This window comes from Brachyistius frenatus, unplaced genomic scaffold (assembly GCF_029030835.1).
Source record: "Brachyistius frenatus isolate BFR_SWC_R1_liver_20210118 unplaced genomic scaffold, ASM2903083v1 Contig_21, whole genome shotgun sequence".
Classification (NCBI taxonomy): Eukaryota; Metazoa; Chordata; class Actinopteri; family Embiotocidae; genus Brachyistius; species Brachyistius frenatus.
In genome coordinates this window covers 4957246-4974521 of record NW_027210620.1, presented here as the reverse complement: position 1 = coordinate 4974521, position 17276 = coordinate 4957246, and the positions used below count along the sequence as shown (strand labels likewise).

General features: G+C 41.4%; 1 protein-coding gene and 1 non-coding gene across 3 annotated transcripts; one reads left to right on the top strand and one right to left on the bottom strand.

The window, feature by feature from the left end:
* Positions 1–893: 893 nt before the first annotated feature.
* On the bottom strand, positions 894–16198 carry ncoa7b (nuclear receptor coactivator 7b). Of its 2 annotated transcripts, none has more exons than XM_069696619.1 (17): positions 16117–16198; positions 15135–15326; positions 10673–10824; positions 8535–8605; positions 8300–8407; positions 8112–8213; positions 7071–7193; positions 6418–6602; positions 5751–5905; positions 4745–5338; positions 4362–4533; positions 3985–4132; positions 3691–3816; positions 3438–3590; positions 3010–3105; positions 2852–2925; positions 894–2735 (listed from the first exon to the last, which is right to left on the bottom strand). In XM_069696619.1, the coding sequence occupies exons 2-17, from the start codon at positions 15170–15172 to the stop codon at positions 2600–2602; spliced, it is 2433 nt and encodes an 810-aa protein (XP_069552720.1). In that variant the 5' UTR covers positions 15173–15326; positions 16117–16198; the 3' UTR covers positions 894–2599. The 2 variants fall into 2 exon arrangements, with proteins under 2 accessions (XP_069552720.1, XP_069552719.1); XM_069696618.1 differs by lacking the exon at positions 16117–16198 and adding an exon at positions 15830–16090.
* A 220-nt stretch (positions 16199–16418) lies between these two features.
* trnae-cuc (transfer RNA glutamic acid (anticodon CUC)) lies at positions 16419–16490 on the top strand. The gene has a single exon. It is a non-coding gene; the product is annotated as a tRNA-Glu (tRNA).
* The last annotated feature ends 786 nt before the right edge of the window (positions 16491–17276 follow it).

Here is a 17276-nt window from a genome sequence, read left to right as displayed (position 1 = left end):
ACGTTGCGCGATTATGCAAAACTTTTCTAAATGTTTCCTTCATTTCAACACCAAACATTGTAAGGCAACTCTGTGATTTTATCCGTTACAGACACTTTTATCTCGTCATGCAGTCACTGCGCAGATATTTTTATGTGACCAAAACCCAAAAGACGATTTAAACTGCAGATAGTTTTATGTTCTCGTAGGAGTGGTTTTGAAAAGCAAAACACAGGAATGTGTTTCCAGAAACTCACTATGAACGTTTTTGTCTCTTATTATTTGAGTGACTTCAATTTTTCCTAACTTATTAAAAATAAATAGATTCTACAGCCAATGAGAAGCTATTTTAAGGGAATATACATTTTGACTCAACAAATCATACAGCCTTGGACTGTGACATGTTACCAATTAAATAAAGTGTATTCTTCAAAATAAGTAAACCAAATGAAGGCAAAACACGGCGGGCCGGTTTAGATTCTGTTCTAATACATAATGTATGATAGGCATGAGGATATCACCAAATTAAAGGTTTAGCAAATAAAATCTTTCGATCTACATCACATCCAAAGTGCTTATTCTGATCTCATATCTGAAGCAATGTTCTTTGTCATGTTTTAAACACATGGGTAAATGGATAAATCAAAAACAGTGAGAAGCTGTTTTTTTCTGGAGTCTCATTTAATCTTACTAACTGCAGTAATTTATTGCAGCTCGTCTGCAATTTATTTGTTCAAAACCTGAGTTCGTTTTTACCTATTAAGTGTCTCATCTTCACGATTAATGATCTTTGACGGGGATGACAACTTACCGTCTGTTACATCCGGGTTTCTAACCAGACGACAGTAAATTAAAGTTCCTCTCCTTCAACAGGAAGTAATACAATGCTCAGCAAAGTGGAGACAAAGACAGTATTATATTATATGTATATATTTAACATTTATTTCGGTTTAAATGTGGTTGCAACAACAACAACACAATAAATAGATCCTTAGTGATAGCACAGACCACAGCAGTTTTGGATTCACAAGAAATAATACTTGGAGAGCATTCACAGTTACAACACAGAACAGCGGAAGACAACAAAGCTCATTTTCACATGAAGCGATAACCGACGTTAGTGAATAGTGTGGCAGGTATCGTTAACAGCGGTGTCAAACATTTGCAGTACTGTTCATTCATGCACTACAAGCCTGTTTCAGATACAAAGGATATAAATGGAAATTTTTGTTCTGTGTTAGTATATCTGAATGTTTAATTAGTGGCATGTTAGAGTGCAAAAACAGATGATCCCTTTTGCATCCATTATAAGGTAAAGCAGACTCGCGGTTGGATGGGCAGCTTCCCTCTTGTAATCAGGATTAAACAACATTCAGTAACAATTTTACATTGAAGAAATGCTTTGCTACGATTACAAAGGGCCACAACACAGCATGAACTGTCAATTTATCCTGAAGTGCAAAGTGATATCATGTTAAACGTCCAGCTGGCTGTAAGTCTCTGAATAGCAATGACCACAAATTAAAAAAAAAAAAAAAAAAAAATTCAAAGATGAAATTAAGTTGAGATATAAATTCAATACTGACAAGTAAACTGAAATATTTAGCACAACATTTCTATAAAAAAAAGAAAAAGAAAACAATCATAAGAAAAAAACTGAACATTCTTTGTAAAAACTGAATGTAAAAATAGAAAATATTTTATCAAATAATTAGAGCTCAAAACAAAATGTGAAACTAAAAAGAACATATTTGGTCATTGTGAACATTTCCTGATTGGATCAGTTGTTTTGGATTGTAAAGGGAATGAAAACATTCGATGTGGTTGTGAAGAAACGCAATGGAACGCACTCATTTCAAAATAAAAGAACAAGACAGCCTTTAGAGGAAGTGAACACTTCCGTTGTAAACAATTTCCCACATTAAAGTGAATTTGAATTTGGTTGACGATGTAAAAATCATGTCCTGCTATTTTCGCTTTCCTTCAAGGTCCAACTTCCCAGTGTCGTAAAAAAAAAGAGCATAAACCACTACAAATTTCTCCAGTACTTGATTCTGTACATCCCCAACCATACAAATTACACCAACCATTGCTTCTAACAAACAAACCTACAGCACTGTGGGATTCCTTTATTTTTATTTTTTTGAGACTTAAAACCAGCTCTTTTTTTTTTGGTATAGCCTCAATAGTAACATCGGCAGTAGTTCTCACAGCCACAGGGTCAAAAAGCAGCCCTCCTCTCCTTCCCTTCCTCCTCATAAGCTTATGGTGGTAAGGCAGTCTGCATGCTGGGAAAGCTGGCGGCGTTGTCGGCTGTCTAAGGCAGCCAATGAACTGAGGGCATCTGTCACACTTCCACCTTTGAATGGATGAACGTAAACTTTCCAGTCGATCCGCGAGTCGAAACCCGCCTCAAAACAGGCCACGTAGGACTGACGTCTTGGATCTGCTGTCAGTCAACATGACAAAACTCAGCGAGCTGCTTCCGGACTCGTCTCACAGAACATTTAGTGTCATTCGTGGGGAGCTAGGTTTGCCTGAAAGTGGTGCATAATAGACTTGGGAGTGTTAAAAGGTTTGAGAGCTGTGGATCGGAGAGTGAGTGTAGAAGTAGGCGGAGCTACTCGAAGGTCCAGACCTCCAGACTGTGGATGTTGAAGTCCTGCTGGGAGGAGAGTGGCTGGTTGTTGAAGGTGGCGCATTTGGTGGTGGTGCCTCGGTAGAGCTCGGCGTCCAGCCACAGACCCAGCTGACCTCTGCAGGTGAGCAGAGCAGAAACACGAGGGCAAAAGGTATTAGTGTTGATGTCAAATGGTTTAAATGACTAAGATAACTTGAAGCGATTTCCAACACAGCAGGCGGATCTACATACCCTCCCCCTCCCATCTGTAGAGAGTCAGTATTGCCTTTCACAAAGTAAGAGTTCTCTCCTGTCCAGCGGTACACCTGAAAATATACCAGAAATTTTGTCGCATATTGACATTTAAGGAATAACATTTAAAACCTATCTTACACTAATTTAGCACAAACCTTGATTTCAGGGCAGAAGCAATAGAGGAATGTCTCTCCAGTGCCGTAGCAGTGTTCGCTCACTCTGAAGGGATGAGTTGAAAACGCCCCGAAGACCTGTGACAAGAGTCAGATTCAGTTTAAAATTAACTTTTTTTTTCCTGGATACAAAAAATATTAAAGACTTAGACAATTACAGCAGGTAGTTAAAACTCCTGTGTACATTTCTATCATTATAAGAGTTTTCAAATTTGCCTGACAGCATGTTTTTACTTCTGTGTATTATTTGTTTCTATCACAAGGTGTCGCCTAAACATGTTTTTTTTTTTTTTTAAATCCCACACATGAGCTAAACTGAATGTGGCTCTGGTGGGTGGGACGCAGTCAACCAGCAGTCTGGGAGAACCCAGGTTATTTGCACGCAGTACATCCATGTGGACTGTATCTACCTGGTTATCCATGTCTTTGATGACTAGCAGCACAGGACTGTCCACATCCGCCAGGTTCCTGTACAGAGTCTTCAGACTGGTCCCATGTTTCACGGTGCTGTAGGCCAGTCTCCAGTGATAGCCCTGCACACGGGCTGGCAGGCGACAGGCAAGCTGGAGAGCAAACGATCGCTGTTTTCCAATATCTGAATCCAGCTCTGGGTTGATTTCTTTGACTAGGAACCAGCTGCATGTGGGCGCATATGATAATTACCTTCTCGATGTGCGTGTCCTGCATTACATCGCTGCTGTCACTGAGCATTGGCAGCGCTTCTACAGACAAGTCTCCGTCACAGCTGCCAAAACTCTGCCGACGCTTAGCCTCATCAATGGTGATGATCTAGATCACAAGCACACGCTATGAAGACCTCACTTCTTATTGCGAAACAGGACATCCGTCCTCATTTGAAAATGTCAAACAAGGAAGTATTGCTTATGGCTTTATTACAGATGTCTGCCAAAGGAAGACGGCGGGTGGGATTGGAGGCTGCTTTGCTCCTGAGCTCACCTCCCAGCTGCAAGATGCCGGCTCACTGAAGAAGTTATCGATCATGTCCAGCTCATCCTTCTCCACAACAACAAAGCCCTGCTCTCGAGCCTCCTTCCCGTACACATCCGGAGACCACTGAACGAAAAATGCGTACAGATCGTTCACCCTGCAACGCAGACAGAGTAGATGAGTGTATTGCTGACTGACAGACAGACAAACCTCCAGAAAGCCGACGGATGTCCATATTACATGTGCTTATTTCTGCAGCATCAAACTACAACCACTATAAAAATAATACAGGACATTTTGTGTGTCTTTATGTAGCTCTTTTGCTGGATTTCAGTCGAAGGAAATGTACATTTATTTATTTCTGAACGAGCTTGTCATCATCTCACCTTTCCTGTGGCACGGCGAACCAATACTCCGGCTGCTTTCCCCGGCCCCCAAATGAGTGGGCAGGGCTGGAGGTCATGCCGGTGGCAAACGACTTCCTCATTGGCTTCCCAACTTTGAAGCAAAGGAACATTGGAGGGTTTTTGCTCTTCTCCTCGGATGAGAAAAGCATGTCTGCGTAGAACAAAAAAACAAAAGAAAAAGAAAAAAAAACCAGTTTTGCTAGTTTGTGCTTCTTATCCGAACTCTGCAGCTTCTAGAAACTAACAGCGATTAGGAAGGAAATTCAGAGATCTGGGGACATTCAGGGGGCACAATACAATTCAGAACAACTACAATAATTGTCATAATCTATTCATGATTTTAATATTTAGATCATCGGTACCTTCTATTGGAGCCTGCATCCTCTCCAGCAGCCAGGACTTCATCTCTGCCTCGTAGTTCTTATTCTGTCTCTCCTCCTCGCTGAGTTTGTCCCCCTCTACTAGTCTGTCTGGGCTTTGTCTCCTCGGACCTGACTTCCCATGAACTTCTGACACCACCTTCCTGTTTTGGTCCACTGCCTCACTGGTTATTTTATCATCTACACTATGAAGCAGCTCTTCAGTTCCATAAGTTTTTATTTCTTTGGTTTCAGCTGGCTCTTGTCTTGTAGGTTTGTCATGCAGGTCACCCGGTTTCTCAGTCTCTGAGGAGGACAGTATGGACTCTCCGTCCTCAATGGAGCTGTTCTGAGCTACACCTTCATCCTCTTCATCATCCAGCTTCCCTTTGGTTTGACCACGCATTAACTTGTCCTGGAAGTCTCCCCGGCCTGGACAGCTTGGTCCAACAAGTTCACGTTGGTCCCTGCTGACGGAGGAGGGAGTTTGACAGGTCGTCCCTTCTGCCTCTTCTGTGCTGCTGTTGACGGTCGCCTCCAGCTCGGTAAATCCTTCATCTGATGGAGACTTCTCTGTCTGCGTGCCCTCTGTACTCCCTGATATTAAGAACAAGTTCAGCTAAACACATTTTATGATAGGGCCTGGAATAATATTCATGTTGTCGATTATTTAATCGATTAAACGATCATTAAAAGGTCAGGAAATAGTAAAAATGCCACAATCGCAATTTTCCTACTTTATACTTGAACTGTCAGTAAATCAATGCTGATAATTACACCTACAGGTTAACAAAGAACTTAAAAAGCTTCATGATGAATTATTAAAAGAGACAAACTTGGTCACATTTACTTGACTCGGAAAATGTATAAAGCACAAAAAACATTCAAACTAGTTAGTTGTTTCAGCTGGTTTTGGAAAGTAAACTAAATACAATTTAAAAGACATAACCCAGAAATATTAATATTTGCAGAATTGGACGACAGACCTCAGCTTTTAATGATATCTTACCACTTTCAGAAAGGGTTGATTCAATTTCATCCAAAACGATTGGTCGTTTTGGAGCCAGAGCTTCGTAGCGGCTGAAGCGGTTCAGTTCGCGCTCCGAGGGCAACTGCTCCCACTCGCCGGGCCTGTACACAGGACACAGATCCTGGGGTAGGTCTCTGTGAGGTCATGGGGCATCACACATACCGCAAACGATGGTGGGGGAAGTGAGGGGATAAAATAGAATAGGAAAAACAAAGACAAGGGAAATGTCCAACAGAAATTAATATGGTGCACAACTTAAAAATAATGAATGTAATGTAAAACAGCAACTTAAATTTCAAACAGAATGAAAATAATCAACAAATAAAAAAAAAAGCTCAAAAATTAAAAAGTCAAATTAGGATTTTTTTTTTTTTTTTTTTTTTTTACAGTGTAGATGAGATTCAGGGGAAACAAAAAAATGTTTCATAAAAAAGACAAACTCAGGCATGTGGCATGAGGCTAAGGTGAAAAATTCAAGTCATCCTATGAACGTTTTGAGCAGGTCAAGCAAAATCAAAACTGAAACAAGGAACAAGGAACAAGGAACAAGGAACAAGGAACAAGGAACAAGGAAGACAAGTCGAGGCCTGGAGGAGCGATTAGAAAAGAGGCAAATGTGAAAAGCGAGGCGGTCGGGAGGTCTTACGATGGCAGAGCGTCTTTGAGCTTCATTCGTGACACGTCGTCGTACAGAGCTACGGAGACGACCTCCTCCATGGGGCCGATGAGGCCGTACTCCTCACAGCCGTGCTCGATCACCAGCGGGTCTGACTTGTGGGGGTCAAACATGATGTTGTTGGGGGTCACGATCAGCACGCCTCCGACCACGCCCTGCAGCCAGGAAAAAAAAAAAACGCAGGAAGAGGTGCAACAATGTAACTTTATCTAGGACAAAAACAATGTGGGCGGCACCTGCTGGATACAACTGGAATTCGATAAATATTTATATTTGAGATTGACAGACATTATCACACGCAGAATAGTCTTTTATAGTTTTTCTTTATTATATATATAATGTAAAAAACAAAGTCAAAATGTTATCTCAAATTAGCAAAGTCCAAGACGTTGAGTTCAAATTATCTGACCAAGAGTAAAAAGAAAAACTTTCATTTACAATTGTAAGCAAGCAAATATTAGTAACGCCACAAAAACGAAACATAAGAAGCTGTATGCACCAAGTTGTTTTTTTTATACTTGTAAATGACTCGCAGAATAAATGTTCTATCCTGAGTGGTCGCTGATTAAAATCTGCATTCATTTGAATTATTACAGCACTACACCTTTCAGGCCTCTTCTTACCATGCCATCAGTGAAGTACTTGCAGCTCATCTTGATGAATTTAACCGTTGCCGGGCTCTCGTCCTCCGAGTTCGGAGAGAGCTCCCGCTGGATGGACTTTGCCGACCTGCATGGAATGCCGTCCTAAAAGACGTTGACGGGACAGATCAGAGACCTGAACGTTATGCTTGGATTTAGTGCGGCTTGTGTCCTTGCGGATTCACAACCAGACAATTTGTTACCCACTTTAAAATAATGCGGTGTCTCAAAAGTTACTTTTTCACTTCTTCGCCAAATGTAAGGAGATTATATTGTCTTCCACAGAAAAGTGTCATTGGCAAAACATTCGGTCTATATGCTCTCATGCAGTTAAAACTGCTCACTCATCAAATTAGTAATCTATTATGGAGGGCAGCAGAATTTGAATTATGACCCCAAAAAAACAACGTTTTGTAGCATTAGCATTGACGTAATTGCTTCAGAGTTAGAGAGAAATATACACAGGTGATTCAGGGCTCCACTAGTAGCACTTATGCTACCAACTTTCTCAGTTGGTCTCACTTTAAAAAAAAAAAAAAAAATCTATTAACGGCTTTGCATGCTACTGATTAGTTGTCTTAGTTTAGCATTTATGTAAAGATTGACAGCGACTCGAGACTTTATCTTTGCAAAATAATTTAATCTGAATATTACGCTTTTCTGACACGACCGGTGGATCTGTGGAGGGATTACTGTCATCTAACCGCTGAAAAGAAGTAAGTAGGGCAGTATTTCATAATATACGTAACTCTTAAAATAACTGGGGAAGACAAGTACTCCAAGAGCCCCAAAATATGTATAATTCAGGCAGTTACCTCACAAAATAAACTAGCAGATGCGGATATAAATTTATAAGATTTCTGGCAGAATCCAACCGGGGATGTGGATGTAGGCCACCAGAACAGCCCACCGTGTAGCTTTTAACCACCTTTTTTTGCTATATTTGTCCCTAAATGGCTGCTATAAACTGCTGTGTAACACACCAAGTCCTCTAATCAGCATCATGAGACTCTTTTTACTTACATGTGATGACTTCTTAGACAAGCCATTGGTGAAGGAGGGTTCAGAGGAACTGGGAGACTTTAGGTCCGTCTCCGATTGGCTCATATCAGGAACAAACAGCTTCTGTAATAATGATGGACAGCCAGCAGTCGGATAATCGATAATGGGGAGAGTGGTGTAGCGTAACGTGGTCATGTCACTGTTCTCACCTGACCCGGGTAGACACTGCGACAGAAGAACTTGTTCAGCTGGATCAGTTTGTTAGGGGTGATGTTGAACGTGAGCGCGATGCTGTTGAGGGAATCATCAGGTCCCACCTGTAACGACAGATCGGCTCCTTTGTGAGACGCGTCTCTGAGGACGTTTGAAATGCAAAACACGACACGATGCAATCTACAACCTTCCTGTTAACGAGGAAGGTGCTCTCAGTGCTGTGTTACTCACAATGAACTCCACTGTCCCCGGTGGCCTCCTCTTCTCCATCCTTGCCTGATTGTTACTTTTGCAGCCATCATCTAAAACAGAAAAAGGACATGCAGATTAAGGACAACTGCAATAACAGTAATCTCTTCAGGGAAAAAAAAACACAGTTTTTCTTATAAGGGATATTTAAATGGGTTAATTGTGTCCACTTAGGAAATGAAAGCAGCATCCAGTGAGGGCGGTACAAAGACGTTCCCCAACAGAGAGGACCTTCTAAATATCCTGCGGTTACTTGCCCTGTGATTCAGTGCCAGTCGTTTGTCCCCTATCATTTTCCAGCCTTAAATCACTGCACATGCTGAAGCAGTTATTGTAAATACACAAAAACAATCCGAGCCACATAGTAGGACAAGGTCCACAGTCAGCATTTTTCTTGTTGCCAAAAAACGCAGTAGCCATTAGAGCACCACTCCCCGACTGCCTCGTTATGCTGCTGCCCCCCTCCATGGAAACAGAAGAGGGCATGGGGAAGCATTCGACAGCCAGACTCCAGCTGTGTCGGCTCTTTACTGAACCCAGCATCAAAGACGAGGCCGCTGTCACTCTTCTGAACACTGCACCGAGTTTGTACCCAGGCTGCGGCTGGTAATATACCGAGCAGGATACATCCCATCCTGGACCACACTCTCTCATTGCGTGCAGCTCTTTACATCAGAGTTTACACAGCTGGCTGACCCACTGCATGTTTGACAGGAGTCCATTGTCACTGTCAGGTTACTGTGTTTGATGCCGCTACCAACAAACCCAGCAACACGTTGTAGCGCCACACATAAAGCTAACCGTGTAGCATACGCTGAAGACAGAATACAGAAAAACAGTCTGCATTGATTAAAACTGTAAATCACTCTGAGTTGCTTACATTACAGTTACAGTACACTGATATTGGTCTATTATAAAGAATCTTTCAGTCATTCTGAATGTAAACATTGAATTCAATGGCCTAATGAGACAATTTCGTTTTTCTCAAATGACTGTTATTGACCTATTTTCTGTTAAAAACCCTCAAAAGACTTCCTATTTTTTTTTTTTTTTTTTTTACCTTTAAGGATCATATTAATGGCAAAAAGCACCCTTACAAGGGTTATACATAATTGTAATGCATAGATAAGGCCATCTGAGTATTTATATTATGATATAAAATGAGCAGTGAATCTCGTTACTCACAAACCTCGTAACTACATTGCCTTAAATGTCCTCATCAACTGTAAAACGGTACAGGATAAAGGTTATGCAACTTCCTTTGAAACTGCTGACGTTGTTCCGCCATAAATGATTCTCAACGCAGACAGACTTTGTGTCGCTCATCAGTCATCAGAGAATAATCATTTCAAATAACAGAGAAGAGTCATTTTTATATTGTAAAACAACTTAATTTTTTTTTTTTAAACATGGAAGGTACATAGGCAACGGCAAGCAGATATTTAAATCAATGATAGTGTGCAGTAGTAGGAGAGGAACTTGCTTTTAACACTCCCAGTAGAGGATTTCTCTATGATGAGGCAGTACAGCCATTACATCAATGGTTAACTCTATTTACCTTTACTGGACCACTTCACGCAGGCGGCAGTGTCACAAAACAAGACCCAAGAATGGTGCATTCAGCCAATGATTTACCTTCTTTTTTTTTCTTTTTTTTAAATTTTTATACACACCAATAAATCTGGTTTATAATGTGTCATGTTCAGTTTGTGATGCAGGACAGTTAAAGGTACATGAAAAGTGTGACCCACACTGAGAAGGTCAGGATTAGTAGCGGTTCTGTGCCGTGTGTCTGAAGCACTAAACAAATAGCAGCAGCACCAGATGTATCCCAAGCAGACGTGTCCATGCCGCCTACACAGCCACTTCGGTGGCGTTTGCCAGATGAAGCAGTGTATCTACAGAGCCATGTTTCACACAGTAAAATGTCAGTGGAGGTGCATAAATCTTCAAGTGTCCTACATTAAATAATACAGTGTTGATGTGTTTTTAGAAGATCTGAGGACAATTAGGAGCTTCAGGGTGTTCCAACATCCAACATCTTGTTCTCATACAAAAAACAAAACAATAAACCACAAAGCCTCCAGACGTCATGAAAATATTTGCTGCGAGTGTCTTACCTAAACCAGCCGCTGGCTTTGCTGTTACTCTCTGCTCGTCTGTCTTCTTGTTGGGATCACTGGGGACATCGTGACAGGAGATGACCGCCGGGTTCTGCTCATTCACATTCTTCTCTGATTGGCTCTGCTTGAGCTGTCTCCGCCTTTTCAGCCTGATGCCACGCCAGAGGAAAACGATTTGTTTACATACACTCATTAAGAGGGAAACCAAAGTACAGCAGGATCATAGCTGCAGTTATGTTTGGTTAACCCATGACAACTCTCTCAGGGTCAATAGACGGAAAATGCTGTCGTTGATTTTTTTTTTTTTTCTTATTGTGAAATAATAACCTTAAATGGTTGACCAGTGTTGTAGTTACTCTTACAACATGTTATGAAGCACTTGATGAATTTCTATTTCTGATCTATGTTGACACAACAGAACAGAAATTGTGTTTCAAATCAGATGTAAGAAATTTTCCATGACTAATTTTCTGCAAGTTCCAATGTTTACCATCCAAAATAATCTGTAATCACCAGACGGCACAAAAGTGCACCAGACTTGCTGAGAATGTTTTCTGCCCGGGTGCTGCTATAAGTTATCAAAGTCAGCCTTCGCTTTTTCCTCGCTTTACTTTGCTGAATCAGCTGTACTGTGCTGGCAAACTGCCCTCTCTCCCTGTTTAATCATTTATAGATAAGGCGGTGATGTAAGACCGTCTCCAGACCCTGTTGGGATTCACTGAAGGGGAACGCTGCTGTGGAACCGCAGGTTAGTGGTGCACTTCAGCATAATGCACGCTCTTCTCTGAGCCCGGCTGAAAGCTTAAGAGAGGACATGAGTGTGTTAAGAAAAGATACGACCAAATTGATTTATCAAATGCTTTGAGGGATGGTGGTAATGTTACCCCGCACAGCCCTGCTGGCAGAGGAAGGATAACGAAGCAACACAAAAGGGAGTGTTCGAGTGCACTAATGGAAAGGAGACACGGGGTCGATAACGCTGCAGACAGACAGAGCTCAGGGCTCTCCAACAGTCTCTCTCCTTCTTGAACTGATGCAGCACACATCTGGTAGTGGACTCAAGAATCTGCAGACGCATTCAGCACCATCTGTTTCGCTCAGGGGCATTTCTTACATCTCCGAAGGTCCCCTTCATCTCATGAGCTACTATTTAACCCTTCTTCTGTCCCTCACAACCTTCAGTTTATAAACAGTGTGTTCATTCCCAGCATCATGACCAAAAGTATGTACGTGTGAAAGTGCAATACAATTTAAAAAAAAAAAATGCTCTTCCACTTAAGAGACTGGGCTTTATCGTGCTTTAACAGAGCAAACCAAAGACCCCGCTTATGAAGAAACATAACTGGCAGGTGTTTAATGGACCCAGACGGATGATTTAAAAAAAAAAAAAAATTTATGTGGTATTTATGACACTGCTCACATTTAACAGTCAAACTAATCTGCAAACCGATTTTGATAGGACACAAAATAACTAAATACATAAATCTTCACAACCCTTAAGTCGACAGGCGCCTATGGCAGCGTTAGTCCTTCAATCTCTGTGGATTTGTCTGGATCTGACACTGACATTTTTCATATATATTTGTTTGTGCTAATCTGGTCAGGCTCTGTGAAGCTGCTGGAAAAATGTAAGCTCACGGACTTGTTCAAGTTATGCCACAAATTCCCCAGGTGATGTCTAGAAGTCTAGACTTGAGCCCTCCACAGATGTTTTGAGGACATCTCTGTATAATTTTCGCTGTATTCTTGGTGCTATTTCGAGACGCTAGTAGGTTTTTCTTCAGTCAGTCAATCAAACTGTATTTGTACGGCATCTTTTGTTCAGGTTACTCCAATTCAAAGTGCTTTAAAATGTAACTGGCAGGCTGCTAATAACAGTTCACATACAAAGAATAAAACTACCCCACACAAGTGTACATGAGAAATAAAAAATAGTGCAAAAAAAAGAAATAGATAAAACACAACTAGATAAAAGATAAGTAAAACTGATATAACCTTTCAAAAAAATAAATGCAGTCTAATAAATGATTAAATAAAACAAATAATGGCCACAAAATATTTGAATAAACAGCCAAACTGAAAAATGTGTAACTCAATGGCCAAAACGTTTCCACAGCCGTGAAGTCACCGGTGGTTTTGCACAGGCTGCTCAGGGCAAATATACAGCTGCCATACTCTTTCAATTATCTATACCTGATGTTACTATACTTAGTGTGCATATTAAGTGCTTTTGGATTTTCGGTGACCTTGTTTGTAATCTTTTCTTGCTTCCTCAAATGTAGTTTTCCAGGAAACTGTCAAGATATTTAACCTAAAAACACTCGTCACGGCTTCATGTGATGTCAGTTTAATGCATTTTGTGTTTTCTAATAACACATCGTCGTGTATATTGCGAATACACGCGTGAATTTGTCTTGTCCATTCACAGCAGACACCGTCTTGTTCCCTTCAGCTATAGATCAGTATGGTGAGACTTGTTTTCACTTTCACATTCAAAAGTCATTCCTATTGTTGAGCGTCAAAAATATCAAACGTACCGAATTGAAATGCTGTAAAGCGTGAAGAAGTTCTAGCTGGGTGAATACTTTTTATTGGCTCTGTGTATGTGTGTGTCGCACAATGACCTTCGCACCAGAAGCGAGGCGGCACGCAGTGAAAGTAGCAGGAGAGATACTTGTTTACAGCAGAAGCTGTGTTGAAAGATAAGGCTTATTTCTGTTCCTAACACGTCCACTCTCCGTCCAGATGGGTGTAATGTGACTGTGGAGCGTTACAGCAGCGGAGGTCTGCGTGAGTCTGATGTATTATTTAGCACTTTGCCGTTGTTATTTCGCTGCTCTTTTGCACAGGTTGGCTCTGCGCGGGAACACTTCCTCTAACTCAGCTCAAAGCCTTCATCCCATTAAGAACTAATGCACCGCCTACCTCGTTATTAGAGGTCGACTGGTTTGTGATGCCAGAACGAGGTCATTTCTCTTCATAATGCAATATTCCCAACATCAAAAGGACAAATGACACGCAAGACGAATGTCTGGTTTGCAACAGGCTGTCAGTGCAGTTAGAACAAGTAACCTGAGACCCAATGAGAAAGAATCAAACCCATTAGGCTACACTGCATCGCCTCACAATATAACACGAGACTGAACGCTCACCACGCAACTACTGCTTATCCAAAAAGCAACTTATAATATTCCTTTTTTTGGGTACATTTAAAGGTTTTACCAAGAGGCCTACATTTTCAACAGTTGCCTATTTGTAGGGACAAAACAAACAAGCTTATTTTTACGTTTCGATATGGAAGAACAGGTTAGGAGAGGATGGACTAAATCAAGCAGGACAATAACTATATTCTGGAGTGTGGGTAGCCACCGTGGTCCACCACTAAATCACATGTATCCACTTTAATCTGCTAATCGCGCAGTCCGATGACACGCCTCCACCTTCGCAGACGTCAGAGGCGTAGTGCTACCAATTTCCCGTTGACCTGCCAATTTCTGCCCGCTTTATACGCCGTAACCGTGGTAAGCCTCTTTCCACACATTACCTGATATCGTGTTCCACAATGCTGCCAAAATCGAATTTCTAAGTCAACATCGACCCACTGAACTCTTGACGCACGGCCAAGGTGGGTGCATCTCAGAGACAGGTAACCGAACAGTGAAAGCTGGGAACACATCGTGAGTAAATTCCCCTTCAGAGTCAACATTAAAATGTACATAGAGCTCCAAATGAAAAAGCCCCCAACTCTCACTTCTTACAAGCAAAAACTAAATAAATTGTTGAAATATTTTGGACCTAAAAAAAACAAACAACAACACGTGTCCGAAGCATGAGTGACGTGGAAACAAATAAATATCACAACAAATAAAAGACTTTTCCCAACATGTATATGATAGCATCTGCTTAGGTCATGAATTCACCCATGAACTGTCCAGTCGATGCTCATCAGACACTGAACTTGATAGGAACTCATTTCTAGCTGATTCTTATATTTTAGAAGAATTCTTATTTATTGGAAAAATACATTTGGAAGAAACCTGAAACTTATTCTGTAATATTAGTTTAGACCGAAGGCTGGGTGTCAGGTGAAAGGATTTGTGTGCAGCTGATGAATCAGCTTTGTCAATATAAGAGAATCCTCAACTTCTCTGATCTATATTCAAAATATTTGGATTGTATTCACTGGGCATTAATTAGAGGTTTTTTTTTTTAAAGATTTTTCTCAAACAAATTCAGATTTTTGGGGACGGACAATGTGGCATGTTGCACAGATCATAAAATCAAAGATTTTTCTACATTATCAATTCTTCATGAGCACAAAAAAAAGGGTTATTAACAACAAATAAGAGCAGAGTATTGAGGTTAAAAACTGTTCTGGTGACGCATGAAAACGACAAACATTACGTGCAAAAGAGACAAATTCAGAGTAGTTCAAAAAAATATATACCGAAGTCCTTACCTGGCAAAATATCCCGGCTTCCTGTCTCTCTTTTCCATCAGGCCAGGGTCTTAAATCTGCATGTAATTATGTGCATCCATCCATACAAACATCCACCCTCTCACCTCCACACACACAAACACACACACACACATCCACACTCTCACTCAGTGTGTCCAAGCCAGCAGACACCTCTCACACTTCTGTCTTTTCCTGCAGAGGAAAGAAGGAAGGAAGCAAGCAGATCAGGAAGGAAGGAAGGAAGGAAGGAAGGAAGCCTCTTCAACTCAACTGAACACTCACAAGACTGCAAAAAAAAAAAAAAAAAAGCCGAATAGCTGATCGCGAAAAGGCCTATCAGCTTTAAGTGGAGGGCGATGAAAGCAGCCCGTAATAAGCACGTCGGGTCGAGGATGGAAAATGCATCACTCAGCAACGGAGGATATAAACATCTGCTCCTAGTTAACGTTATATTATGTAATACAGCCTGATCGCTGCAGAAGTTTCTATTCATAGCAAGAGGTTCATGTAAACAAGTCAAACCACCACGGCCCACGTTGAGTTATCAACGAGCTGAAAACGAAACAAAGGATCGCTCACACCTTAAATTAAAGCAACCGTGATTAATCCACGTGTAGCCCCCCGTTATATAACCGTTATAGTAAAAGACTAACAAAAAAAACAACAACGTGTGGCAACGTTACCCCCCCCCCAACCTCGATAAACAAACGAATCCGCCGTCTGACAGCTGACTGGACAGCTGGTGCTAGCCGCGTTAGCTGAGCCACTTTGTTTACAAGACAATAGCAACCTGGTTGGTGACGGGAGTTAAAAAAAAAAAACCAGGATTTATTTATTTATTTTCCGGTCCATCCGCGAAGCCGCTTTCTTTAAAACGAGGCCCGACGTGGCGCGAGTCTGACGCCCCAACTTCGACACGAAACAACGCCTTTAAACGGGAGATCTGACGTAAAAAAACAGGTAGCTGGACTTGAACACATACCTTGCGTGCATCCTCAAGCAGCTCAATGTGACTTGGAAATGAAGCCTCCTCCCATTGCAACGCCCTCTGGTGTCATTTGCACTGGGAAAAAAAATAAATAAATAAATAAATAAACAAACACGGACGGGCTTGTCTCTGTTCGGAGCGAATCTCCTGTTGGCGTATGTGAGTGAATTTTTTTTTTGCAAGCGATCCTACCGTTTGATCGTTGGTTAATAAATACACGGTTAACAAGTTTAAACAGTATCAGCCTTCGTTGCGTGGCACAATAAAGAGTCTGGAACACACGCAGGCTGTCAGCTTCCCTGGTGGTCTAGTGGTTAGGATTCGGCGCTCTCACCGCCGCGGCCCGGGTTCGATTCCCGGTCAGGGAACTAAGCTTTTTTTTGTTGTTGTTGTTTTTTTGTTGCGGCTTAACCTTTTCATTGCTTTAACATTTCTACACCAGAATTTGATCGTAAGTACTGAAGCTGGTGGAACTTTTTTTGTGCGTCTTCATGTGTGATACACATTGTCCGCCGAATTTCGTGCGTAAATGGAGCCGCTGGGGCATCTGTATAGGGGGCGCTAGCGAGCCGCTTGGCCAAAGCCCACTCGCGCTTCCACTAAAATACGACAATTTTTTTTCGCCGGGAGAGACAGGTGCACCAACTTTCATGAGTTTTTGAGTATGATAAAGCCTCCAAAAATACAGCTGTTTACGGAAAATAATAATAACAATCGCTTGAATAACAATAGGGCTTTTGCACAATCGGTGCTCGGGCCCGAAAAATAATTCCCACTGCTGGAGAGTTCAGAAAAGAAGTTTGATGCTGACGTCATAACGTTTCGTCCAGACAGGTGAGTGAATATCTGCTGATGCTGTTGGGCTGTGTATCAACAGCTTAACAAAGCTTTTTATAACGTCACCACGTGTTGCATTTACTTGCAAAGAGTGTGCATTTTTTTTTACTGGGCAACGTTGACTCAAATCACAAACTGCAACTGTGCACTTCCAGGAAAAGACGACTTTATCATTTTTGGACTGTTACGAGCACACCACCATCTGGGTATTCATAGTGCACGACATACTGCCAGGCTTATCAGTGTGAATGCACTTATACAAGGTTTCCCCCTGCTATTATGTCACTCAAGTGCGGCGTTTTAAAAAAAAAAATTAT

Coding starts and splice junctions, on each gene's coding strand:
- ncoa7b (XM_069696619.1), bottom strand. CDS start 15,172: ATGGAAAAGAGAGACAGGAAGCCGGGATATTTTGCCAG. Junction 3,817..3,984: donor CGGCATCTTGCAGCTGGGAG/GTGAGCTCAGGA, acceptor CTTGTGATCTAG/ATCATCACCATTGATGAGGC. Junction 3,106..3,437: donor TCAAAGACATGGATAACCAG/GTAGATACAGTC, acceptor CTCTTGTCACAG/GTCTTCGGGGCGTTTTCAAC.